The sequence below is a fragment of the Eptesicus fuscus genome, chromosome 6, assembly GCF_027574615.1.
Source record: "Eptesicus fuscus isolate TK198812 chromosome 6, DD_ASM_mEF_20220401, whole genome shotgun sequence".
In the NCBI taxonomy this organism is placed as follows: Eukaryota; Metazoa; Chordata; class Mammalia; order Chiroptera; family Vespertilionidae; genus Eptesicus; species Eptesicus fuscus.
The window spans coordinates 46656868-46684355 of record NC_072478.1 but is presented as its reverse complement, the minus strand read 5'-3'; the positions used below and the strand labels follow the sequence as shown (position 1 = coordinate 46684355).

Sequence of the window (27488 nt, the reverse complement as noted above, 5' to 3'; positions counted from 1 at the left end):
CACAGTATACTTTTAAAGGCATTTTGCATTGTGCTCACATTCCCTTAAATGTTGTCCCCAAGGGTTCTCAAACTCCAATCCAACCAAAATCTCTGGGTAGAGGCTAACAGTTTGGCGAAAAAACACAGGTGGGGGTAGGAGGCAGCGAAAGGAGAAAGTAGCCTTCCAGTTAAAGATCAGCCCTCAGTTTAAAGTAACATATTTTGCTCAAGAGCTTTTTATTTTATTTATTTGTATATATTTTTATTGATTTCAGAGAGGGAGAGAGATAGAAATATCAATGATGAGAGAAAATCATTGATTGGCTGCCTTCTGCACGTCCCCCTACTGGGGATCGAGCCTGCAACCCGGGCATGTGCCCTTGACTGGAATCAAACGTGGACCCTTCAGTCTGCAGGCCGACACTCTACCCACAGAGCCAAACCAGCTAGGGCCAGCCCTCAGTTTAAAGGTTAGCTTCGGGCAGGTTGGCCTGAGGTGGAATCATGGTCAGAAGGAGAAGCAATTTTGTATCTTGACTAGCTGTTCACTTTATATTTACACAAATAAACTTACTAGAAGTTCTTGGTCCTTTAGACCACTCTGTTGCTACAGATAGGTAGAGGAATGAGTTCCCTGGTATGCCCTAAATTACTTGACTTAGAGCTCTAAAAGAGTGTGTTAGGAACTCTCAAGTTTAAGGGAAGAGAAAGACTTAGACCCTATTACCAAGGATGGTTTGGCTACAGTATTCAGTATCCTTAAGACTGTTTTCTCTATTGCTCAGTAGGTGTTTTTCCGTGGGCCTGGCAGTTTGGCCACTGATTCTCCTGTATGAAAGTCATGGGAAGGACTTGTACTGGTTTACCTGGGGCCTGGTACACAGCCCTGAACAAATTACTGAGGCTAGTGGAATGATTATCTCCACTGCTTGGGCATGATTCATAAGTCCTGTTTTGTGGGAGAGTGTGTAGGAAAGCGTGTGCTTGAGAGAAAGCACATGGGCGAGTGTGTGGGCTGGAGTGAATAAGAGCAGTTGATAGGAAGGGAGTATGAATGTGTGTATATTTTGAGGAGGGTAGGGGTTGAGTGGTGGTATCAACCCCAGGCAGACCACAGGAATGGGTTCTCTGTCACAGGAAAGGGAGGATTAAATCCATTTCAGAAGGGGATCTGTCAGGCAGTAATAGTAGTTATCCTCTATAGAGGGAAAAAGGGAAACATTTGGAAGAAGTTATCACATATGACTTAAGTTGCAGATTTATAGTTGTGAACAAGAGACTCAAATTACTTTGAGAGAGGAAGGATTTGCTATAAACTTGCATTGGAGAGCCATTAAGAATAAGGGCAGCTGTGGATAATGCCCTAGGAAGAGTTTCCTGTTTTGTTATAACTCTAGCTGGTGTTGCATGTGCTCTTTTGTTCAGGTCTCGTGGTATAGTAAACACCAGCTAGAGTTAGTGCTAACAAAATATACTTTCTACAGAAAAGTAATGAAATATTCTATCCATGTTGTCTTTGCTTAAAGGTAATCATAAATTAAAATGGGCCAAGAAGTTATGCAATTTTAGCGCTTGTGCTGGATCTTTAGAGATATCTAGAACATAGATATGCCCAATTTAACCCAGTTTTATGTCCTGCCTCTTTATAAAGTGTCTCATTCTATGCAGGTGTCTATTGTTCTTCAGACATGCTGAGCTTAATTTTTACCTCCATTTAGTCTGTTTCTCAAGCAGGAATATTGCCTCCTTGGATCAGGTTTATTAAACTTTTTCTGTTGGAAATTTATATGCTGCTGATTTGCTACTAACTCTTGCAATATTCAAGTGTAAGTATGTGGAAATATATGGGCAAAATAGCCTCGAGATTGTTCATTTAGAATTAAACTTTAGGTAGTTACAACAGTCCCTTGGCAAGATTTGGTTATAACTTGAATGAAGAGCAGGGGTAAGGAGAAGAGGAAATGAGGGATTAGTCACTTAGGGTAGTAAACACATAATGCAATATGGAAATCATGTATTATAGAATTATATACCTGAAACTTGTATAATTTTATTAACCAGTGTAATCCAGTAAATTTTGTTTGAAAAAAAAGGAGTAGTTAACTATAGAAGCAGTGGCGAGGAAGAGTCCTAATTGGCTCTTTTCATAGTGCTATAATTATATAATATACTAGAGGCCCGGTGCACGAAATTCATGCACGGAGGGGCGTTGTCCCTCAGCCCAGCCTGTACCTTCTCCAATATGGGACCCCTCGAGGGATGTCCGACTGCCCATTTAGGCCCGATCCCGGTGGGCAGTTGGACATCCCTCTCACAATCCAGGACTGCTGGCTCCCAACTGCTTGCCTGCCTGCCTTCCTGATTGCCCCTAACCGCTTCTGCCTGCCAGTCTGATCACCCCCTAACCACTCTGTTTGCCCCCAACTTCCCTCCTCTGCCAGCCTGGTCACCCCTAACTGCCCTCTCCTGCAGGATTGATCACCTCCAACTGCCCTCCCTTACAGGCTTGGTCCCTCACAACTGCCCTCCCTTGCAGGCCGGGTGCCTCCCAACTGCCCTCTTCTGCTGGCCATCTTGTGGTGGCCATCTTGTGTCCACATGGGGGCAGGATCTTTGACCACAAGGGGGCAGCTATATTGTGTGTTGTAGTGATGATCAATCTACATATTACTCTTTTTTTTAAAAATATATATTTTATTGATTTTTTACAGAGAGGAAGGGAGAGGGATAGAAAGTTAGAAACATAGATCAGCTGCCTCTTGCACACCCCCTACCTACTAGGGATGTGCCCGCAACCAAGGTACATGCCGTTGACTGGAATCGAACCTGGGACCCTCCAGTTCAAAAGCCGACGCTCTATCCACTGAGCCAAACCGGCCAGGGCTACATATTACTCTTTTATTAGATAGGATAGAGGCCTGGTGCAGGGGTGGGGGCCAGCTGGTTTGCCCTGAAGGGTGTCCCGGATCAGGTGGGTGTTCTCTTGGGGTGTGGGGCAGCCTGAGCGAGAGGCCTGTGGTGGTTTGCAGGCCAGCCATGCCCCCTGGCAACCCAAGGGGAGGCCCTGGTATCTGGAATTTATTTTCCTTCTACAATGGAAACTTTGTAGCCTGGAGCGGAGCCAAGCCTGCTGCTCCCTCGGCCGGCAGCCATTTGTGTTGGGGTTATAATTGAAACTTTGTTGCCTTAAGCGGGTGGGCCCGGCCAGGGTGTGCGGAAAACTTTGCTTCCCCTGTTGCCGCCGGAAACCCTGGCCTGCTCTCTCAAGTTCCATTCTGCCGCCATTTGTTTGAATTTGTTTACCTTCTATAATTGAAACTTTGTAGCTTGAGTGGAGGCTTAGGCCTGCAACGGCTATGGAAAGCTTGGCTTGCTCTGTTACCTGGGAAACCTTGCTCTCTGTGGCTGTATCCATCTTGGATGGGGTTAATTTGCATACTCACCCTGATTGGCTGGTGGGCGTGGCTTGGCTGACGGGCGTGGCTTATGTAGCGAGTGATGGTTAATTTACATATTACCATTTTATTAGAGAGGATTATCATGCATACGGTTAAAGTGCGACTAAGAATTGATGACATTTTTACAATTATTTGGTAGAGCTTTTATCTTCATCCTATCTAATAAAAGAGTAATATGCAGATTGACCATCACTGCAACACACAATATAGCTGCCCCCGTGTGGTCAAAGATCCTGCCCCCATGTGGACACAAGATGGCCAGCAGGGGAGGGCAGTTGGGAGGCACAGGCCTGCAAGGGAGGGCAGTTTGAGGCGATCAGCCCTGAATGGGAGGGCAGTTAAGGGTGACCAGGCTGGCAGAGGAGGGAAGTTGGTGGCAAACAGGCTGGCTGGGGAGCAGTTAGGCATCAATCAGGCTGGCAGGGGAGTGGTTAGGGGGTGATCAGGCTGGCAGGCAGAAGTGGTTAGGGGCAATCAGGAAGGCAGGCAGGTGATCAGTTGGAGCCAGCAGTCCTGGATTGTGAGAGGGATGTCCCAGATTGGAGAGGGTACAGGCTGGGCTGAGGGACATGTCCTCCCCTCCCTGCACGAATTTTGTGTACCGGGCCTCTAGTGGTATATAAAATCATTCTTAGATTTGATGAAATATGGCCTCCTTGTTAGTATCCTATATAATAAAAGCGTGGTATGCAAATTGTCCGACCAGGGGGCGGGGCGGGGCCGGACAGGGGAAGGGAGGGAGGCCCTGGCTGGCAGCTGCGGCAAGCAACCAGGGGAAGGGAAGGAGGCCACAGCCAGCAGCTGACAGCCAGTAGGGACCCTACCAGTGTATGAATTTCATGCACTGGGCCTCTAGTCAAATATAATACTAGAATTAATCGTTTTATTGAAATGAATTATAATTATATTTTACTTTTATATTTATGTGTCAATATTTGGAGGTATTATGAAATTTTTTTCTGTGACAGTAATTTTGGAAAAAAACAGGACAAGAGCATTGTATTTATTTTTAAAAAGAAAAATATAAAGACGCTACAAAGAAGTGTTGACTTTATTTATTTTTGTTGACAGTTATTATAGATGTCCCCCAATTTCTCCCCCTTCCTTTGCCCCCCTCCTCCCAACCCCCGCCTCACCCCAGGCCTTTACCACACTATTGTCTGTGTCCATTGGCTACCATGCATATCCTATATAATAAAAGCCTAATATGCTAAATGTCCAGTCGTCCATTCATCCAATCAAAGCGTAATATGCTAATGATATGCTAAGGCCACTCAACTGCTCGCTGTGACGTGCACTGACCACCAGGGGGCATATAGTCTACCATTTGCTATAATGTACACTGACCATCAGGGGGCAGACACTCTGACCAGTAGTTTAGCTTGCTGCTGGGGTCCGGCCAATTGGGACTGAGCTAGACAAGCCAGAAATGCCCTGGAGCCCTCCTGCGGTCCCTCCCCAGCTGGCCAACCTCCCACATCCCTCCCTGGTCCAGATCGTGCACCTGTGGGGTCCCTCGGCCTGGCACCCTGGTGCATCCTCTCGCAATCCGGAATGCCACGGAAGATGTCGGAGAGCCGGTTTCGGACCAATCCCACAGGGCGGGCCGAGGGATCCCACTGGTGCACGAATTCGTGCACTGGGCCTCTAGTATGTATATAAGTTCTTGATTGATCTCTTACTTTCTCCCCATTCCTCCCCTCTGAGATATGTCAGTCTGTTCCACACACTCATGCCTCTGGACCTATTTTGTTAGGCAGTGTATTATGTTCATTAGATTTCACATATAAGTGAGATCATGTGATAGTTGTCTTTTTCTAGGTGGCTTCACTCAGCATAATATTCTTCGGGTCCATTCATGTTGTCAGCAAAGGATAAGAAATCAGTCTTTTTTACAGCTGCATAGTATTCCATTGTGTAAATGTACCACAGCTTTTTTTATCCACTCATCTACTAATGGGCACTTGGGATGTTTCCAGATCTTACTAGTAGCTATTATAAGTAACGCTGCTATGAACATAGGGGTATATATATTCTTTCTGATTGGTGTTTCGGGCTTCTTAGTATATATTCATAGAAGTGGGATTGTTGGGTCAAATGGTAGTTCCACTTTTAATTTTTTGAGTAAATTCCATACTGTTTTCCATAGTGACCACACCAATCTTTATTCTCACCAGCAATGTACTAGCGTTCCCTTTTTTCCGCATCTTTGCCAGCACTTGTTTGTTGATATATTGATTATGGCCATTCTGGTAGAACAGAGGTGATAGCTCATTGTAGTTTTAATTTGCATCTCCCTGATGATTAGTGATACTGAGCATTTTTCTTATGTCTATTGGTCATCTGTATGTCCTCTTTGGAGAAGTGCTTATTTTTAAATTGGGTTGTCTTCCTTTTGTTGAGTTGTATGAGTTCTTTATATGTTTTTGGAAATTAATCTCTTATCAGATGTGGCAAGTATGTTTTCCCATCCAGTGGGTTCCCTTTTCATTTTGATGATGGTTTCTTTTGCTGTGCAAAAGCTGTTTTGTTGATGTAGTCCCACTTGTTTATCTTGCCCAACTTTTATTTTTTAGATGAAAATATTTAATGGGCTAGTCTTAATCTGAGTTTAGTGTTATACACAATAGAGTAATTAATGGGGGCAATTAATTACTTAGCTAAAGAAATAGCTGAGTTCCATGAAATGTTGTAAAGGTATTTTTCTGAAGAAGCTGATGAGTTAGACTGTTATATGTGATCATAGTAATCCATTCTTTTATCCAATATGCTTTATCAGTTATAGGGGAAAAACATGTTTCTAATAATGGCTCTCAGTACTCCAGGGATTGTATTCTACTTTCCAACCATATCTGAAAAGTGAAGGCATACCTAATAGCATCAGGTAATTGGCAGCTACATCCATGTCCTTTATTCTTAAGTAATATGAGAAAAGTGGTCAAATAATTTCATTCTGCTTTCCTCACTTTTAAAAATTCTCCCCAAACTTGGGGGGTGAGGGCATGTACGGGTGTGGGGTGGGGGTGGGGGGTAATGGTAAGATATGTACACATATAATACCTCAATTAAAAAAAAAAAAAAGAATGAAAAAAAAAAATTCTCCCCAAACTAGCAACCTAGTTGCCATTTGGAGTGATTCCTTTCCCAATACCCCCTGCTGCTGCCCTTTTTTATATTTGTGAGTGAAAACCCAAATCAAGGTTCTTTAAATAATTTTGCCTTAGATTACTGATTTTTTTCCCCTCGCCTAATAATATGCCTTCAGAGAGCTAGGGAAGTATGAATGTCATCTTTTCAGAAAGCCACTTTTGACCCATTAGCATTAGCTCCTTCAATTTTTGTGCTGGAAGATGTAGGTACCCATTTTTTGATGGGTGTATCTACAATTTAATTTTTAATAGGGTGGAATTTTAATGTTATTTGCTACTACTCATTTGAATATATTGCTTAACTGAATGATCTTGTAGACCATGCAGATGTTGAGAATCAGGATACACTAGTATTATAATTACACAGGCAATAATTGGTCTTTCATGGATATTTCAGAAGTGTAGGTTGGATCTTGCATTTCTTTAGTACTATAGATATCAGTATCTATTATTACAGAATCATAGTCATTTTGTTGGGGTCTCATATATAATTATATTTATATACTCTTATTACATGCTATTAAATTTTTAAATTTCATTATTAGCCATTTTTATGAACTATTCAGAAAATAGTTCATAAACTATTTTTTGCTTAGTTTCTTCACTATTTATAAGAAAACTGATATCCAGAAGGTGACTTGTCTAAGTGAGGAGGAGCAGAACTCTAGTAATATCGAGGTTCCAGTCTGTTATATTTTTAGTACTTGGGGAGTTGTGCTCAGTAATATTGTCATTTGATCATTTAAATTTCTGATTATTTGGTTTCTGACTAATCTACACTGATAAAAGGGTAATATGCTAATTAGACCGGGAAACCTTCCGGTTGTCCTTCTGGACAAAGCCATGGTGGCGGGGCCAAGGCAGAGGTGGTTGGGGCGATCAGGCCAGCAGAGGAGGCCAATTGGGGGCAATCGGGCTAGCGGGGGTTTGGGGGGAAAGGCAGTTGGGGGTGAGCAGGCTGGTAGGGGATGCAGTTGGGGGCGATCAGGCCTGCAGGCAGAGTGGTTAGGGGCGATCAGGCAGACAGGCAGGTGAGTCGTTAGGAGCCAGCGGTCCCGGATTGTGAGAGTGATGTCTGACTGCCAGTTTAGGCCCAATCCTTGCAGTCAGACATCCCCCAAGGAGTCCCAGATTGGAGAGGGTGCAGGCCAGGCTGAGGGACACCCCCCCCCCCCAACACACACACACACCCCGTGCACAAATTTCGTGCACCGGGTCACTAGTAATGTATATTTTGCATATCTTATCATGTGAAGGATGATTGTATCATCTAATAAAAGCGTTCTAAAATTCTATTTGCTTGGGCTGTATTGCCTCTTAATAAAGCCTTTGACTTGGAACTATAGAGCATCTAGGAAAATTAATTGGATTGCTTTACTATGTTGAATTCCAGTAGTTCATTTGCCAAATGCTATGATGTGTCTGGGATTTTTGTTTCCATATGGCCTTTTCTTTTGCTAATGATATGAATGAAATATTTTTCTTCTTTTAGTTGCCTACTCTTTGTTATTATTGTATATAGAAGTGTTGAATATGTCCAGAAAAATTATTCCTACTCTTGATGCTTGAGTCTGTAAACATATTAATTGTATTTAAATGATAGCATAGATATTTATCCATGCAGGTACTATACATCAAAAACATATTTAGTTTCATTTTAATTTTGGGAAATAACAATTATGAAAATAGATGTTTATCACAAATCTTTGTTTCCCAAGTGGAATAATCAGGTTAGCATTAAGACTTCATAGTCATATGGTGTATACTGTTATAATGTGGTCTTAAAATTATACCTGTATTAATGACTGAAAATAGATTGGTGCTATTCATACCTGGTTATGTTTTGTAATAGAGGACTTTTGGATGTGTGACAGTATAAAGCAGTGCTGTCCAATAGGTAGGTATTCCTGCAATGATAGAAATCCACTCTGACTTAATGTGTTCTTAAGCCTTTGTCTTACGCTACTGAGTACTTGAAATGTGGCTAGTGTGACTGGAGAGTGCATTTTAAATTTTATTTAATTTTAATTAATTAAATTTAAATAAATATAGTGTCTAGTATTGGATAAGCAGAATAAAATTAGTTTTTCCCACCCACTCATCCATCTTTCCATGAGGCTAGTAGGTTCATATTTTAAACTTCACCTGCAGTAAGTAGACTTCTTCTGTTATTTTCAGTAGGTTTGATTTTTACTTATTATATGATGAAGGACCTTTTTCTATCCTAAGTTTTCCTCATCACCTCTACCTGTAATTTTTTAGTTCATCTGTGTGCATTTTATTTCTGATTCTTTGTTATATTTTATGTGCATTGTCAAAATGGTAGTGTTCTTGCCAAATTTTTTTCCGTATTGAAGTGTATCTGTTTCTCCTTTTCTCTTCTGTTACACATACACATCCTTTCCTCACTCACAGAAAATCGAAGTGATTGCTTTTTTTATTTCCTTAAGGAGACTATGAGACCTATGAGACTGAGGCAATTTATTTATTATCTTACCTGAGGCAGCTGCTGTGTTATCAGGGAACCAGGTGTTAATCTGATAATTATAATAAAGTTTGCTGCTGTAAACCTGAGGTATCTATCAGTTCTGGGCATTGAAGCTTCTTTCCAAGCCTGCCTTTTTTACTTTATTTTTGAGATGTTGGTTTGAGGTTCTTTTTGTTCCTCAAGAATTCTCTTGAATTCTAAGAATTATATTTTCCATATCTGATTTTTGCTTTGATTGAAAAAGACTGATCTCTTTGAGATTTTGTTTAGCATGGACTAATGAAATAAGTCCATTTATTTAGTAAATATATACCACATACCTCTTCTGTGCTAGTCATTGTCCTGGATCCTATAGCAAGGCGCAAGACTGGCCAGGTTATGTTTTTGTTGGATTTGTTGTCTAGTTAGGAAAATTGATTTTAAGAAGTAAACAAATAGTATGTTAGACAATAATGTCTAACAAGAAAAGCAGCAGGATAATTTGATAGAGTGACCAGTCTTATTGGTGTAGTAGTTCAGATTTAGCAATTAGGGAAGAGAAGGTAATATTTGACATCCAAACATCAATACAAGATCTTTTATTGCCCATTTTGACATGGCAATCAAGGAACTTTCCCTTTGAATCTTCTGAAGTTCTACCTCTAAACCTGCCATAAATCTTTATAGAAAGCACATCGCTTGGGTGATTTCTTGATGGAGTTTGGGATATTTTTCCTCTTTTGTCCTACTTTTCTGGCATGCTCATTTAAAAGAAACAAATGTATCTTTTCTCCCTTGGTTGGTCCCAAAATGTCTGCCATTTTCAAAGCAGATACAATATACTGCTTGATTTAACTGGACTTTCAAGGGCAAACTCTGTAACAGGCTTTCAACCTGGAATTGTACAGGCTTCGTTTCACTTATTAATCCCACTCAAGTTGGACATGTTTCATGTATAATATGTAGTTCTTTATATAGCTTTTGTGTTGTCCAGATATTTTGGATAGAGATTTTATGCACAACACTTTTATAGGTAGGTCGTTACTATTAAAAGGCAACATAATGCCTTCATTGGCTTCTTTTAGAAATGCTCAGGAAAGTGTATATACATGTGTTAAGAACGTACTGGGATAATTGAACTGGATTAAGAGTATGGTGGTGATCACAGATCACAGTGCCTGTGTTTTCCCCCCTAAGTTTGGTTCTATATGAAATCAGATATCTTCCTCGTTTGTAGGCAAAACTTTTATTCCTGTTCATACATCGGTCAAAATAGGATAGAAACAGGAATTAAGGGGGCCTGCCAGTTTGTTTTTGACCATAAGTATTGAAAGGGCAGAGCAGGACAGCACAAAATGTACTGTACCCTCCACCCTGTGTAACTATGTATATAACTCCTTTTTCTTAGAAAACCGCGAGAATGTAACAATTGCATGAACCTGCCAATAGGAATGTAGAGAGGTGGACTCAGTCCACCTTAAGCAAGCTGCCCAGTGTGCCTTTGTGTAACTGGACCCCTCACCCTACCCCTGACCAATCATAAACACTCTCCCTGCCCACTGCTTGAGACCCCCTTAAAGCCTTTGTGTTGGCGAGAGAAGCTCTCTTGGTCCCCGGTGAGCGCTGGAGATGAGAGCTCGTGCTAGCACGAATAAAGGTTCTCTTGCAGTTACAGCGGGTCTTGGCTCCTTCCTGGGGGGTTTTTGGGGATTCTGAACACTGGGCATTACAGTATCAGTCCCTACACACTACAGATACTCTGGCTTTGTGCATTTTCCCTGTATTCCTCGTGCTGGATGTTTCATAGACATCCTTAGAGCAGAGACTTCATCAGACCGTATAGACTGACCTGCTCAGCTCAAAGTAAATTATAATGATCTCAAAAGATGACATAAAAGCATTTGATAAACATAAAACTTATAAGATAGGAATAAATAGATGAATACTTTCTTAATCTTATTAAAAAAGAAATTCCAATAAAAATGCATCTTTATGCTAACCATTTGAAAAGTTTCTAATAAAGAGTTGGACATCACCATTGCTTGGTACTTGACATTCTGGAAATACCAACCAATGCTGAAAAGCGAAAAATATTATTTATTAATACTGGAAAGAAGGAGGAGTACTTATATTTTTAAAATACGGTAATATAGCCCTAACTGGTTTGGCTCAGTAGATAGAGCGTTGGCCTGCAGACTCAAAGGGTCCCAAGTTCGATTCCAGTCAAGGGCATTCCAGTCAAGGGTATGTTGCAGGCACATACCCAGTAGGGGAGTGTGCAGGAGGCAGCTGATCGATGTTTCTCTCTCATCGATGTTTCTAACTCTCTATTCCTCTCCCTTCCTCTCTGTAAAAAGTCAATAAAATATATTTAAAATACGGTAATATAGTGAATACATAAGAAAATCACTAGACACAATTTTCAGCATGATGTTTTCTGGTGTTTAAACAGTACTTTATAAAGAATCCATTTATAATAGCAGTAAAAAATATTAAAAACCTAGTAGTTTGTAATAGCAAATAAGGTACAAAATGGCTTTGAATAAACCTAAGGACTATGTAGGACCTGTAGGAAGACAACTGTAATTAAATATAATTTTAATCGATACTAACAACACTAATATAACAAACTGGTTTTAAAGTTTATTGAAGTAAATATGTGCAAATACCTAGAAAAATTCCAAGGAGAAAAATATTGATGTGAAGGTGGATAGGGAAACTAGTCCTTATTCCCAAATATTAAAACATAATATGAAAGGCAGAGTTGTTAAAATAGTTTAGTACTGACACTGAAATAGATCAGTAGAACCAAATGGAGACCAAAAAACCCAAATGTAGCCCTAGCTGGTTTGGGTCAGTGGATACAGTGTCGGCCTGCTGACTGAAAGGTCCCAGGTTCGGTTCCAGTCAAGGGCACATGCCCGGGTTGCAGGCTAGATCCCTAGTAGGGGGAGTGCAGGAGGCAGCCAATCAGTGATTCTCTCTCATCATGGATGTTTCTATCTCTCTCTCCCTCTTCCTTCCTCTCTGAACTCAATAAAAAATATATTAAAAAAAACAAACAAACAAGTGATAAGTACATTTAGTATATGTTAAAATTTGTTTTTCTGATCAGTAGGGAAAAAAGATGAATGGATTATTCTTCAATGTGTGGGGATAACTGGCTAATAATTTGGATAAAGATAAATCTAATCTCTGCCTTGCTTTTATACAAGAATAAAATCACAAATGGACCAAATATGCAAATATTAAAAATGAAACTAGAAGAACAATGAAAACCAATGAATTTAAAAAATTAATTTCATCAAGGGCAGGTCTTTCTAAATGTAATTTACACAAATCTCAAAAAGCTAAGAAAAGAAAAGATTGATATACTAAAGTTCATTAAATAACAAATGCTAAAGAGTATACTGGGAGGTGAGTGGGTATTTGCTACATCTATTCTATATATATACTAAAAACCTAAACGACCATCTGACTGGTATCTATGATGCACAATGACCATCAGTGGCCAGATGCTCAGCACAGGAGCTGCTGAGCTGCAGTGACTTGGCAGCTGCGATTCTCTGGTGATGCACCTGGAACCAATAGGGAACCTGATTCTGGGGTGTCACCCGAGAACCACCCTCTCGCCATCCAGGACCCTTTGGGGGATGTCAGAGAGCTGGTTTTGGCCCAATCCCCACAGGCCAGGCCGAGGGACCCCACCAGTGCATGAATCTGTGCACCAGGCCTCTAGTATTTGTATAAAGGGGAGGCATTCTTAAAAACTTAGAGTTACCTTATAAATTAATAAAAAGATAAGACAACTGTGTAAAATATACAAACAATCCATAAATACATAAAATTAGCCAGAAAGCATACAAAAATGTTCAGTTTTCTTGATTAATGAAGAAATTCCAATTAAAACAAGATACTATTTAGACCCATCAGACTGGAAAATATTCGTTTATTAGTGATGGCAAGCTGTAGGAAAATCTCATATATATAATCTGTGGAAGTGTAAATTGATTTAACCTTTTTGGAATGAGCCTGTCAAAATTAAAAATGCTCATGACTTTGGATTTAGCAGTTACTACACTTAGAAGAATTTATCACAGGGCTTATTTAAAGATAATATGTGAGAGAGTATGTATTGTTTGCGTGTATTGGTAAAAATTTGAAAAAGGCAGGTGTTTCATTATGTGACAAGTGTACTAAATTATGGTATATATCTATATAGTGGAATACCATAAGAATGTTTAAATAAAATTAGATAGATATTTATGTTTTGGTGTAGAAGGATGTGTAAGAAGTGATAGGTGAAAAGGATAGCTTATGTCACAATGTCTATTTTATTTAAGTGAAACATTTAAAGTTAGTAATGTGAAGTTTATATCTGCATAATAAATATATTTGAAAGACTTTAACAACTACAATCTATGGAGAGGATTTGGGAGATTGAAAGGAATAGGGGAATTATTTTCTTTTTACTTTGCATCCTTCTTTACTACTTGTTTCCTTTTTTAAAAAACAGATACTTGTATTAGTTTTATGCTTTAAAGTTTTAAAAAGCCAAAAACAGTATGAAGTATAATCTTGTACCAAAACATAATTACATTGCATGGGATTCTATTCTTCCTAACAGAAAAAACAGAATGAGGAACCTTTCATTTTGTGGTTGAGTAACATTTATTTAGTATTTGAGAATAGTATTGATTTTTTTGTCTCGGAAGTGTTCATGGCATGTGGTTTGCACTTCTATGGAGTTCAGATATTTTATTAAAGATCTAACAGCACTTCTTTCAGAGATTTCCCTATCCTTTCTTCTACTAGCACCCTCCTTATTTTATTTAACTAGTAGGTTCTGTCACAGTCCAAAAGTAATGACAGTTTTTCCTCTAGATCTTACCGTAATTTGGGTGGGCAACAGGGCAGATTTCATCATTGTACTTCTGCATTAGAAATACCATTGGCCAATTGTAAGAGGTGCCACTTCCTGAACCAGAATCAGTGTGAGACCCATATCACAGTTTGCCCTCTAAAATATCATTAAAGCCTTGCTGTCTGCAGTCTCTTGACATTATAGTTTTCCAGTCTTATATTTCACAGGGTGTGGGGTTTCTTTAGCTAAGAACTTCATAAACAAGGTTATTTCATATCACATGTCCTTTACCAGTTCTAATAACTGAACTATCTTCACTATTCTGATACACACATGGACCACTTTCAAGTAATGGTCTTGCCAAGAAAAGGCTCTCCGTATTTAATATGATAAAATGACAAGTGGTTGTCCTCTTCCTTAAAGTACAGAAAAGTTCTGATATACAAAACACAATCATTCCTTCCACAACCATTCCTCTAGAGCAGCGGTTCTCAACCTTCCTAATGCCGCGACCCTTTAATACAGTTCCTCATGTCGTGGTGACCCCCAACCATAAAATTATTTTCGTTGCTACATCATAACTGTAATTTTGCTACTGTTATGAATCATAATGTAAATATCTGTGTTTTCCGATGGTCTTAGGCGTTTATAGTATTTATGGTCTTAGGCGTCCCTGCTAGTGGTTCTCAACCTGTTGAGAACCGCTAGCGTAGAGGTAAGTCTACTGCATTGAGTTGGTTAAGACCCTTAGTGAGGCTCTTTATAAGTAATCCTTGATCAAAAAATAGCACCTCCCAGAAGCAAGTTATATTTAATACTGGTTAAGTGGTTTTGTTAAAAACTTTTTTTGAGTCCCTGTAGAGGAAAATCATTACTGATGATGCATTCATCTGCAATAACTGTATTATTTAGGTTTCTAACCTTTTTCAGCATTTATCCAGAAGTTATCTTTCTCCTCCCAAACTAACTCCTAACATGCCATTAATTGTGATCTTTTGGCAAACATCAAGAATAGAAAGAAAGCTATGTTTATTTAATTTAAAGACTATGGCCTGTTTTAGTTTTAGATTTCTCTTGAATTTCATCTCTAATGCAATTTCTAGTTTCTATAGCAACTGAATTAGGTGCTGGGTCAGAAAAGAGAAATCTTTTGATGTTAAAAATTTGGTTTTTAACCTAGGGAGGGAAGAAAACAAGCAATACTCTCACACTTTTCCCTGGGCTGATGCCTACTAGTACATTTGGTTTCCAGGAATTCTGTATTTTTTCCTGAAGAAGCCAGACATTTAACTCTTCTTTCACAAAACCCCATAAAAGACTGCTGCATCTCTGTTCAACAACTTAATCACAGTAAATTTAATGAATTAATCAAATCAAGTCAGCTAAGAGAGAGAACTCTTCCTCTGTGGAGAAACTAGTGAGTGACCAGTGGAACTATCTTTTTTTTTTCAAATGGAATGTCTCTGAGAATTGCGTGAATTGTCTCTTTTCTTAATCTTAGATTCCTTAACAATAACTATTTCTTTTTTATTGGTCTCTCGTTCAAGTGTGATTGGAAAAATCTCGATGGTACTTCTGTCTATATTCTCAGTCTATCTGAGTTAGGGAGTGGACACGACATATTATGTCACTTAAATGGGGAGATGGAGGTGGGAGAAATGCTGTCGGACACGAAAACGGATTACACCAAGGGGATGGTATAAGTACTTAATGTTGCATCTTCATAAGTGTTTATAGTATTTAAATGGAAGCTAATTTTTTCTTTTTAAGTTAAGTTGAAGCTGGAGGAAGATTAATGTGTTTTTTTAATATAATAGGAACTACCTTCAGTTGAAGAACTCACTATTATTCTGCCTGAAGATATTGAGTTAAAGCCTCTTGGGATGGTTTCAAGTATTATTGAACAACTAGGTATGTAAATAATTTTATTAATAAAAATGATATATAAGCAATGTATTAATAATCAAATCCGACACTTTATGACTAGTGAATTTTGAACAGATAAATTTAGTTTTACTTATGTAAGTAATTCATAAATATATTTTCTTTATAAAAATTTAAAATCTGCTTTTACGGACATGTTTTTCCAGAATTTTCTTTGATGTGTACCATTATTCATTTTCTATTGCTATTAAATTACTACAAGTTTAGTGCCTCAAAGTAATACAAAGTTATTATTTTGCAGTTCTTTGGGCCAGAAATCTGACATGGATCTTATTGAGTTAAAATCAAGTGGCCCATCAGGGCTTAATTTTTTTTGTAGAGTACTTAGGGGAGGATTCATTTCCTTTTCCCATTCATCTTCTAGAGCTACCTGCACTTCTTGGTTCCAGACTGCCTTCCTTCATCCTCAAAACCAATAATGTAACTTCTCTCTGAACAGAGCCTGGAAAGGTTCTCTGCTTTTACAGACTCCTTAGATTAGGCCTCATGTGTACTAGGATAATTGCTCCATCTCAAGGTTCTTAACACTAATCACAACTGCAAGGAAAAAAAAACTTTTTTTTTTTTAATGTAAAGTAACATTCACAGGTTTAGGGTTTAGGGTGTGGTTATCTTTTTTTGTGGAGAGGGCATTATTCTGCTTACTGCCTTTGATTTTATTTTATAAACATGTAAATAAAAATGTCTGTGATGTAATACTGATATTAATGGCATGAAATCTGAAACTATTGGATATGAGATAACTAGACCTTAGGATTTCCTTTTAGCTCTAAGAGGTAGGTATCAAAAGGTCTTGAAATTAACATAGCTACCATTAACTCTCATAGTGAGATACATTTGAGAATTAGAAGTCAGCATTGACAGTCATAGGATTTTTGAACTGGGAAAAAGAAGTAGATCGCCCACCAGCTTCCTTAGTTTATAGTACTTAAAGGACCCAGAAAAATGTGTCACTTGCATTTATAATCAGTTGTATAACGAGTCATTGGTAGAAATGAGACTTTATCTTTTGACCTTTATCTAAAGTATACATATCGGTATTTTTTTTTAAATTAATATAAATTTAGATAAACCTGACTTTTGTAATTTATTAAAATTTTGGTTAAAGTGGAACATTTTTAATAAAAAGTATAGTTATTAAAACTCTTTACATGATTCTGAAGTTATTACATTAGTTTTTGAGTTATGTTATTGATAACCGGAACGATGAGCCAAGGTTTTTCCCCTGGGGTCATGTCTTGTGATTCTGAAGAATGGACCAGAAGATTTAAGCAAAAGTGTGGAAAAATTATTACAGGCAGATTCAGACTCCCCGCAAGGGAAGGGGGACTCACTAATGGACTGCCCCTTAAAGCCTTGTAGTCCAGGGGTATATATTTGCTATAAGCCTATCTGTGTCATCAATTGATTCTTTCAATTGTTTTGCCCAGCAACGGACCTGAGCTTTCCCTGTTTCTGTGTGTTCTTTCTCTGTTCCTATGCTGAACTTTCTCATTTTCTATGCGTTTGTACACCTTGTGACTGCAGGCTCTCCCTTGTTTTCCAATGCCTCCTGCTTTGAATCCAGAAACATTTTATTATTTCTACTTCGTTGGTTTCTGTGATTAGGCTTGCTAACACTCCCATGTCTGCCCCTACGTGCCTTTGTTTTCCATGGACCCCTACCCTATCTGCCTGCATTTTAAGCTAACTTCTCTCATCATGGTATTTAATAATATGCATAAGTAAGTGAAACAGGTAATTACTTGATTATATAGTATGAGTTGAACATTTAGTAGATTTGATGTATATAGGAAAAAGGTAGGAGATGATTGAGAATGAAGTCTATTAGTGCTCACTATCCTTATCTTTATTCCAGAAGCAGATCTAACTCAAAGAATGTTGACTCATGATTGGTTACTTATACTAGTACTAGAGGCCCTGTGTACAAAATTCGTGCATGGGGGTAAGGGGGGTTCCTCAGCCCAGCCTGCCCCCTCTCACAGTCCGGGAGCCCTCAGGGGATGTCCTACCGATGGCTTAAGCCTGCTCCCCACATCAGTAGGGCCTCCCTCTGCAGGAGACAACCTGGCTGATTAGGGGAAGGCTGCTGCTGCCGCTGCAGCCGCTAAGGTGTTTTCATCAACACAGACTCCGGTCCCTTCACCACGAAAAAATGAGAACTTGCTTTAGGCATTTTCAAGATGTCTGTTTCATAGGATATGACATTTCTTTTTTTTTTATCCTCACCTGAGGATATTTTTCCAATGATATTTAGAGAGCATGGAAGAGAGAGGGGAAGACAGAGAGACACATCAATGTGAGAGGCACATTTAGATTGGTTGCCTCCTGCATAAGCCCTGACCTGGGCCCCAGCCAGGGAGGAGCCTGCAACCTAGGTACATGCCCTCGAGCAGAATCGAACCCAGACCCTGTGGTCCACAGGCCGAGGCTCTATCCAATGAGCCAAACCGGCTAGGGCAGGATATGGCATTCCTTAGTCCCTCCAGCAGTGGACCTTCATTTTTCCTCCAGGAGTGAGGTAGAAAAACCCTAGATCACCTTCTTGGATTCTTATTAGGCAAGTTACCAAAGACACTGCGAGTAGTGTATGGGGAGCTTAGCCAATGAGCTGTCAGAAAAGGTGTTTCCTCTGCAGCTCACAAGTAGAGGCAGGACTGCTGGAGAGGACCTTCCCTTGGCCGCGAGCAGGCCCTCTATCCCTCTTCCTCTTTTTCTCCCTCTCCCTCTCCCTCCAGTCCACTCTCTCTAAAAAGCAGTGAAAAAATATCCTCTGGTGAGTATTAAAAAACAAAACAAAACACAGAATAACAGGCCTCCTCCTTGGAGATGCTGAATATGTAGGCCTGAAAGAGAGAATTCTTGGCTCTGTGAAGATCCCTACATGAATTTTATTAACAATATTTGGAAAATTAGCCTAAGCCACACCAATGATTCAAGTTTGTGCTTTTCTGTCTTTCAGAGAAGAGTCAAATGATCTTTTGTTTTATTGTGTCAAAACAAAATTTTGCATGCATTTAAATACTTAATTCTTATTAAAATACATAATAGCAGATGCAAAAGTTCTGTTTATCTCAGTGAAGGGACTGGCAGGATGATAATGCTGTTCAAAGGAGATTGCCAAAGATGAAAGCCTGAAGTAAAACTGCTAAATTAGATACAATCTGGTTAATGTCCTATAGGACAATAAAACCATCATTTTTTTTTTAAATATATTTTATTGATTTTTTACAGAGAGGAAGAGAGAGGGATAGAGAGCTAGAAACATCAATGAGAGAGAAACATTGATCAGCTGCCTCTTGCACACCCCCTACTGGGGACGTGCCCGCAACCAAGGTACATGCCCTTGACCGGAATCGAACCTGGGACCTTGAGTCCGCAGGCCGACGCTCTATCCACTGAGCCAAACCGGTTTCGGCAAAACCATCATTTTTTGAATTGGTTTGCTTCTAGAGAGAAATTAGTTACATCTTTAAAAGCCTAAACATTATTTTCATCTTCTCACTTTGCTGATCATTAGATGTAACTTTCCAGGGCTGTAGAATGTCAAAATACACTGAGTGGCCAGATTATTTTGACCACCTGACGTTTGTAGGCAAATTAGCCATACACTGCATCATATGGGATATGAAAGCCAAAGGCCTGTTCAAACACCTTTGCTGACTGCAGTTACCAAGATAAAACGTCTCCAATTTGCACAGGAACACAAGGATTGGACAGTCGAGCATTGGAAAAAAGTCCTGTGGTCCGATGAATCACGTTTCCAGTTGCATCATGCAGATGGCAGAGTGAGAATTTGGCGGAAACAGCATGAAAGCATGCACCCCACATGCATGAGTACAGCCCTTTGAACTGGTGGGGGTAGTGTTATGGTTTGGGGCATGTTTTCCTGGCATGATTTGGGCCCTTTAATTCGTGTGGAACAACGTTGAATAGCACAACATACCTAAGTATTGTTGCTGATCAACTTCATTCTATCATGTTGATGGCGTATGCCAATGGAGATGGCTTCTTCCAACAAGACAATGCGCCATGCCACGGTGCTCGTATTGTGCAGGAGTGGTTTCAAGAACATGAGGGAGACTTTACCTTGCTTAAGTGGCCCCCACAATCACCAGATCTCAATCCAATTGAGCATTTGTGGGATGAAGTTAAAAGAACCATCAGGCAGCTGGTTCCACAACCATCAAATCTCACAGAACTGGACAGTGCTATTCATCAGGCATGGTGTCAGATTCCTTGCATCACCTTTCAACATCTCGTGGAGTCAATGCCAAGAAGGATCGCCGCAGTATTGAAGGCAAAAGGTGGCCCAATGGAGTAATGATGGGGTGGTCATAATAATCTGGCCACTCAGTGTATATGGAATTTATTTAATTGTAAATAGTGCGTCAGAGTTATGTGTTTCATAGAAAAGGAAATGATCATACCCCAGTTATACTGAAAGGACTTGCTTGTCAACGTTTTACTCTTGGCCTGTGATAGGCCTGGGAGGCTGCGGGTAGGCCCGCCCTTTCCTCTCAGGGCCCGTGATTAGCTGGGGAGACTGCGGGGCCTGCTGCCCTTTCCTCTCTGGGCAGCCCTGCCCTTTCCTCTCTTGGCCTGCAATCCACCGGGGGAGGCTGTGGGCAGCCCGCCCTTTCCTCTCTGGGCCTGCGATCTGCTGCGGGGGGGGTGGGGGGGGGGGGGAGGGTTCCGGCTGGCCCCTGTTTCCCTGTCCATGTCCGCTCTGGCTCCAGGGGGCTGGCCCGAGCCACTGTACAGCGGCTCAGGTGGCCCCCCTGTCTCTGTCTCTGTCTCTGCAGGCCCTCACCTGCGTGAGCAACCTCCTCCTGTCCTGTTGTGACCCATTACAGCATCCCAACCTAATTTGCATATTACTCTCTCTCTCTCTCTCTCTCTCTCTCTCTCATATATATATGAGAGAGAGAGAGAGAGAGAGAGAGAGTAATATGCAAATTAGGTTGGGAAATATATATACACACACACACACATATACACATTCAGAATTTAGAAGCACTAGTTGCTGCCCCCCCCCTCCCCCCCCCCCACACACGCTCCAATCCCCATTGCCATCTTGCCCCTGGTTTGGGGTCTCCGTAGTCCCTCCAAGATTATCTCACCCCCACCCTCATATTTAGGGTGGATGCGGGCTTACAGATACAAAGGCCCTGCTCCCACCCCTGTAGTCCACCTAGCAGTTTCCCCCTTCCTGCCCCGGGCGCCCGAGATGTAGATATTGTACAAAGGTTTCTAAATCCCCTTTTTATCTGTGCACTGTTTTATTTAAGAAAGTGGGATCCAAGGTGGGAGCCCTCTACAATAAAGTCTGTTGGTGTTTAGGAAGAAAAATTAGCTGAAATACTTTGAATGAGTTTTCATAATCTGGAACTAATATGTTTTTTCTAAGTGGAGATGGCATTATCTATATAATGTGACAAAGTAGTCTTGCTTGTTGCTCTAATTTTCTAAGAACCTGTCGTTCCCTCCCCCCCACCCCTTTGCTATAATAGATTGTTTAATATTTGTGGCAGTAGAGTATGCTAGACTAGTGGAATAATGCTTTTGCTTTTTGAGAAAAAGTGATAAAAATTACTGTGTGCTTTCTCATTCTTGATCTGTTCAGAGGAAGACATTTTTGTGGTTAATTTTTTTCATATAGCAGTAAGTAATCAGTGCTCATAGAAAAGAATTTCTAGAGTGAGAAAGAAAACTAATTTCTTCTAAAACAGGAGTTTTGTGACTAATTTATACATTTTGGGGGTAAAAATTGCTTGAGAAAATGTACATGGCTTGAATTTGTTGATTTTATTGGGTGAGTCAAATTTTCTACGAGATTTTATACTTTAATTTTCTTTCTTAGAATTTTAGCTTTTTATATTAAATAAAAATATGTAGAATCTATTTCTCTGTGCTGTGTTTAATAAATAGAGTTTGTTTACCTGCGAGGAATAGTTACTGTGGATTATTTCACCTTAAATTTCATATTAAAGCCTAAATTTTCATTTAAATCTATATTACCTCCTGATTAAATTTTGAAATAATCTGTTTTGTTTCATTTTTCAGTAATAATTGAATCTATGCCTAAACTACCTCCAGTTAATGAGGAGACTGTAATTTTTAAAAGCGATCGGCAGACAGCAGGGAAGGTTTGTAAAAAATTTCAAATCCTACAAATTATTGTTTCCTTGTGGCTTAGTGTTTTTGACTTTCTTTATCTGCCCTAAAAACAATTTATTAATTTTAGTAGATGAGCAGTCTATAGCTCTCAGATTGTATATTCCATTGCTTATTTGGGAAATACTAAGCTCCAGAGAGTTTTCATCAGTACTTTGTCTTTATATTGGTTTAATACTGCTTATTACTCTTTGCTGATTGAGTCATTAAATAGGCATATATAGGTACTTTGCTAGGCAGTAGCTCTTCATATTGAATAAGACACAGTTCCCTACTCTCCATGTACTCACTATTAAGTGCAGAAGATTATTTCCACCATGCAGTAGGTTTGAAACATTTTTGGTTTGTGAGTCCCATTGAGAGTAGTGGCTCTCAAATTATGGATTATTAGTATATATAATGAAGTAGTGTCCTTAAGGTGAGGTTTCTTTTAACATCTTAATAATGGAACAAACTTGTGTGTTCATCCTTGATATGGAAGACCTCAAATTTTACCCAGCAGTTATGCAATTCTGAGGAGTCAGTAGAAGACATAAAACTTTCTTAGATTAATCCTGTGTGGCTCAGTTGGTTGAATGTTGTCCTGTGCACCAAGAGGTCGCTGGTTCAATTCCCAGTCAGGGCACATGCCCAAGTTGAGGCTCTTATCACCAGTTAGGGTGCATGTAAGAAGCAGCCGATCAATGTTTCTCTGTCACATTAATGTTTTTCTCTCTTCCACTCTCCCTCTCTCTTAAAAATCAATAAAAACAGATTTTAAAAACACACAAAACAAACTCAGATCAAATCTGTAAATACCCATCAAGTGTTTCTTTTCTGGGAATGAGTTTTATTCACCTCAGTATTCCTTCACTGTATGTAATACAGTCTTTCATAAATTATATGTGCTAAGTAAATGTATCTTGAGTTGAAAACCAAATAAGAAACCAGCTGCTATTCTTTGTAGAAGCAACTCTGGAGCTTAGTATTTCCCAAATAAACAACAGTTGGCTTCTATTTTGTTTTAGGAAATATAATTTACAGTTAATCAGAAAAAAAAGGGCATATTTTGAATTGTATTATTGGGTCATTCATATAACCTTTTCTTTTCTCTGCCTTTGCCTTTTTATTCCATTCTAGCACATAAGTTGACAGGTTCTATACCAAATAGAAATAAGTCACTTAGGAATGCAAAGCAATCAGTGGCAGAATTAATTGAAGTCTAGAGCTAATATATTTTGGCAATTCTTGAGAAGGTTTGTGAGCGGAACAGAGACTTTTAAATGTCTGAAGGATAATGCTCTACCTTCTTCCCCTTTATAAAACTAGGCTTTATACTTTTGCTTCAATTATGGGTACTGCTGGTATCTTGTAAGGAGTTAAAAATACATTAGGGGCTTAACCTCAGAGAAGGTTGAGAGAGGAAAGGAATGGGAAATGAGTAGATGACTGTGCTGTGACTAACTCTCCCTGCCAATTGGTATAGTACAGTGGTCAGCAAACTCATTAGTCAACAGAGCCAAATATCAACAGTACAACGATTGACATTTCTTTTTAAACTTAAACTTCTTCTAACGCCACTTCTTCAAAATAGACTCGCCTAGGCCGTGGTATTTTGTGGAAGAGCCACACTAAAGGGGCCAAAGAGCCACATGTGGCTCGCGAGCCGCAGTTTGCCGACTACGGGTATATTGCATTCTGCCCTGGTGAAAAAACAAAACATGTCTTTCTGTCCTCAAGAAAGTAGTAGAAGAGGGGAAAGGGAAAAGAAGCAAGGGAAAACTTACTTCTTTATTTTTCTCTCTGTGAATTGAGCAGATTATTTCCATGATTCCTTTTATTTATGATTTTTATGATAGTTGTCCATTTTTCTAAGCAGATAACTTAGATAATTTCAATTTCAATGTACCTCTGAATTCTCATTTCTTATATCTTCCAATACATTTGAATTCTCATTCCTATAATTGTGACTAGTAATGTTAATATTCAGCTTTTCTGTCATTGACTTTGAAAGAAATCAGATAAAAATGCAATATTTACACCAAGCATGTCAAACTCGCAGCCCATGGGCTGTATGTGGCCCCCAATAAATATTTTTGCAGCCCAACCAATATAATGGTATGTAAGAAATGTTTTAATAAAAATTTTGTAACTTAATTATTACAATATCCTGTTATACATAATTATTAATAACGAACTGCAACGTTCGCTAATGACTGATTACTATAATCATGTTGCATTCATTTCCCTTATGTGCAGGTGCACCATTTCTCTCCATTAATAATAGCAGTAAATATTTTAGCAGCCGATTGCCATGTCATTAGTCTTTTTTTATTGTGTAAAGTATTAATTATGGCTCCTTTTTTCCTGATTGAGCTCCCTCTACCCCCCCGCCATTACTACCCCCCCAGGACAATCCCCTATCACTCCAGTGTCTGTGTCCATTGGTTATGCTAATATGCATGCACACAAGGCCTTTGGTTGATCTCTAACCCCCCTTCCCTTGCCTTCTCTCTGAGGTTGGACAGTATGTTCAGTGTTACTTTGTTTCTGGATCTATTTTTGTTCATCAGTTTATGTTGTTCATTATATCCCACATATGAGTGAGATCATGTGATATTTATCTTTCTCCGACTGGCTTATTTGCTTAGCATAATGCTCTCCAGTTCCATCCATGCTATTGCAAATGGTAAAAGTTTTTCCATTTTTATAGCAGCATAGTATTCCATTGTGTATAGGTACCAGTTTTCTAATCCACTCATCTGCTGATGGGCACTTAGACTATTTCCAAATCTTAGCTATTGTAAATTGTGCTGCTATGAACATAGGGGTGCATGTATCCTTTCTGATTGGTGTTTCTGGTTTCTTGGGATATATTCCTAGAAATGGGGTTACTAGGTCAAATGGGAGTTCTATTTTTAACTTTTTGAGGAAATTCCATGGTTTTCCACGATGCTGCACCAGTCTGCATTCCCACCAGCAGTGCAGGAGGTTTCCTTTTTCTCCACATCCTCGCCAGCACTTGTCGTTTGTTCATTTGTTGATGATAGCCATTCTGACAGGTGTGAGATGGTACCTCATTGTTTTGATTTGCATCTCTCGGATGATTAGTGACTTTGAGCATTTTTTCATATGTCTCTTGGCCTTCTGTATGTCCACTTTCAAAAGGTGTCTATTTAGGTCCTTTGCCCACTTTTTGATTATATTATCTTCCTCTTGTTAAGTTGTATGAGTTCCCTGTAAATTTTGAAGATTACACCCTTATCTGAGATAACATTGGCAAATATGTTCTCCCATGCAGTGTGCTTTCTTGTTGTTTTGTTGATGGTTTCTTTTGCTGTGCAGAAGCTTTTTATTTTGATGTAGTCCCATTTGTTTATTTTCTCCTTAGTTTCTATTGCTGTAGGAGCTGTATTGGTAAAGATATTGCTACGACCTATGTCTGATATTTTGCTGCCTATGTAATCTAAGATTTTTATGGTTTCCCATCTTACATTTAAGTCCTTTAACCATTTTGAGTTTATTTTTGCGTATGGTGTAAGTTGGTGACCCTAGTTTCATTTTTTTCTCATGTATCTGACCAATTTTCCCAACACCATTTATTGAAGAGACTGTCTTGACTCCATTGTATGCTCTTTCCTCCTTTGCCAAATATTAATTGAGCATAATGGCTTGGGTCTATTTCTTTCTGTTCTATTGGTCTATATGTCTGTTCTTGTGGACCAGGCAGTTTTGAGAACCGTGGCTTTGAAATACAGCTTGATATCTGGTATTGTGATCCCTCCAACTTTGTTTTTCTTTCTCAGGATTGCTGTGGCTATTCGGGGTCTTTTTTTTATTCCAGATGAATTTTTGGAAAGTTTGTTCTAGGTTTGTGAAATATGCCATTGGTATTTTAATGGGGATTGCATTGAACCTATAAATTGCTTTGGGTAGTATGGACATTTTAATGATGTTGAGTCTACCAATCCATGAACATGGTATGTTCTTCCATTTGTTATTTCTTCCTCTATCTCTTTTGTCAATGTCCTGTAGTTTTTCAAGTATAGGTCTTTTACCTCCTTACTTAAGTTTATTCCTAGGTATCTTAATTTTTTTGGAGCAGTGGTAAATGGGATTTTTTGTTGTTGTTTCTGTTTCTGTGAGTTCATTTGGTGTGTAAAAAAGCCATAGATTTCTGGGTATTTTTGTATCCTGCTACATTGCTAAATTCATTTATTAAGTCTAGTAGTTTTTTGATAGAGTCTTTGGGGTTCTCTTTGTATAATATCATGTCATCTGCGAATAATGAGTTTTACTTCTTTTCCAATTTGGATGCCTTTTATTTCTTCTTGTCTGATCACTATGGCTGGTACTTCCAGTACTATGTTGAACAGGAGTGGTGAAAATGGGCATCCTTGTCTGTTCCTACTCTTAGGGGAAATGGTTTTAGATTTTGCCTGTTGAGTATGATGTTGGCTATAGGTTTGTCATATAAGGCTTTTATTATGTTGAGGTATGATCCCTTGATTCTCACTTTGCTGAGAATTTTTATCAAGAAAGGGTGTTGGATTTTGTCAGATGCTTTTTCTGCATCAATTGATATGATTATGTGATTTTTGTCTCTCAGTTTATGTGATATATCACATTTATTGATTTGCGGATATTGTACCATCCTTGCATCCCCAGAATAAATTCTACTTGGTCATGATGTTGATCTTTCTTATGTAATGCTGGATCTGATTTGCTAGAATTTTGTCGAGGATTTTAGCATCTATGTTCATCAAGGGTATTGGCCTGTAGTTCTCTTTCTTTGTGGTATCTTTATCTGGTTTTGGAATTAGGATAAACGTCATTCGTCTTGTACTAACTTGTTTGATGTGCGCAACAGGAAATATTTCGCTTTTGGAGAACAAGAAAAATAGGTTTATTTGCAGAATGCTTATTAATTGGTGCAGTTTTTCAGTGTCTGGTAAGTTAATGTTCAAGAAAAAATACTAATTTTTATTAAAATATTCTATTTTATGTTAACGATTACTCATTTATTTCAACCCTTTGTATTCAGCATGTCTCTATCAAAATAAACCTACATTTCTATGAAAATTGAAGGTTTGGGGTTTTTTGTGGCCCACATAAACTTATTAAACCTTGTTTATTTGGCCCATGTTAGCCTCTTAGTTTGACATGCTTGATTCACACCTCTAACTCTAGCTTTGTGTAAGTCCAGAGAGAAAAATTAAATCTATTTCTAAATTTTACATAGAAAGCGTTGTAAATTCAAGAAAGTTACAAGTCTTCCAAAAATATTTGACTATAAGTCAGCACCTTGAAATGATTCCCTCAAATAATGGCGGGAGTTGGGGAAGAGTGTTGAAAGTATTGTTAGTTCTACCAGTGTATTTTTAAAAATTCACTGATTCTGTAAGGAGGTTGAATTATCCCCAGTTACTCGAAAATTTAAAGTTAAAAAAGGAACAAAATTGATTTTAC

General features: G+C 39.0%; 1 protein-coding gene across 1 annotated transcript in view; it reads left to right on the top strand.

The window, feature by feature from the left end:
• The window catches only part of NAF1 (nuclear assembly factor 1 ribonucleoprotein), a 53184-nt gene that overhangs the window by 8449 nt on the left and 17247 nt on the right, over positions 1–27488 (top strand). The window contains exons 3-4 of the mRNA XM_008146682.3: positions 15737–15830; positions 21930–22012. Of these exons, the coding sequence (XP_008144904.2) occupies positions 15737–15830; positions 21930–22012 (177 nt within the window). The remainder of the gene's footprint in view (positions 1–15736; positions 15831–21929; positions 22013–27488) is intronic.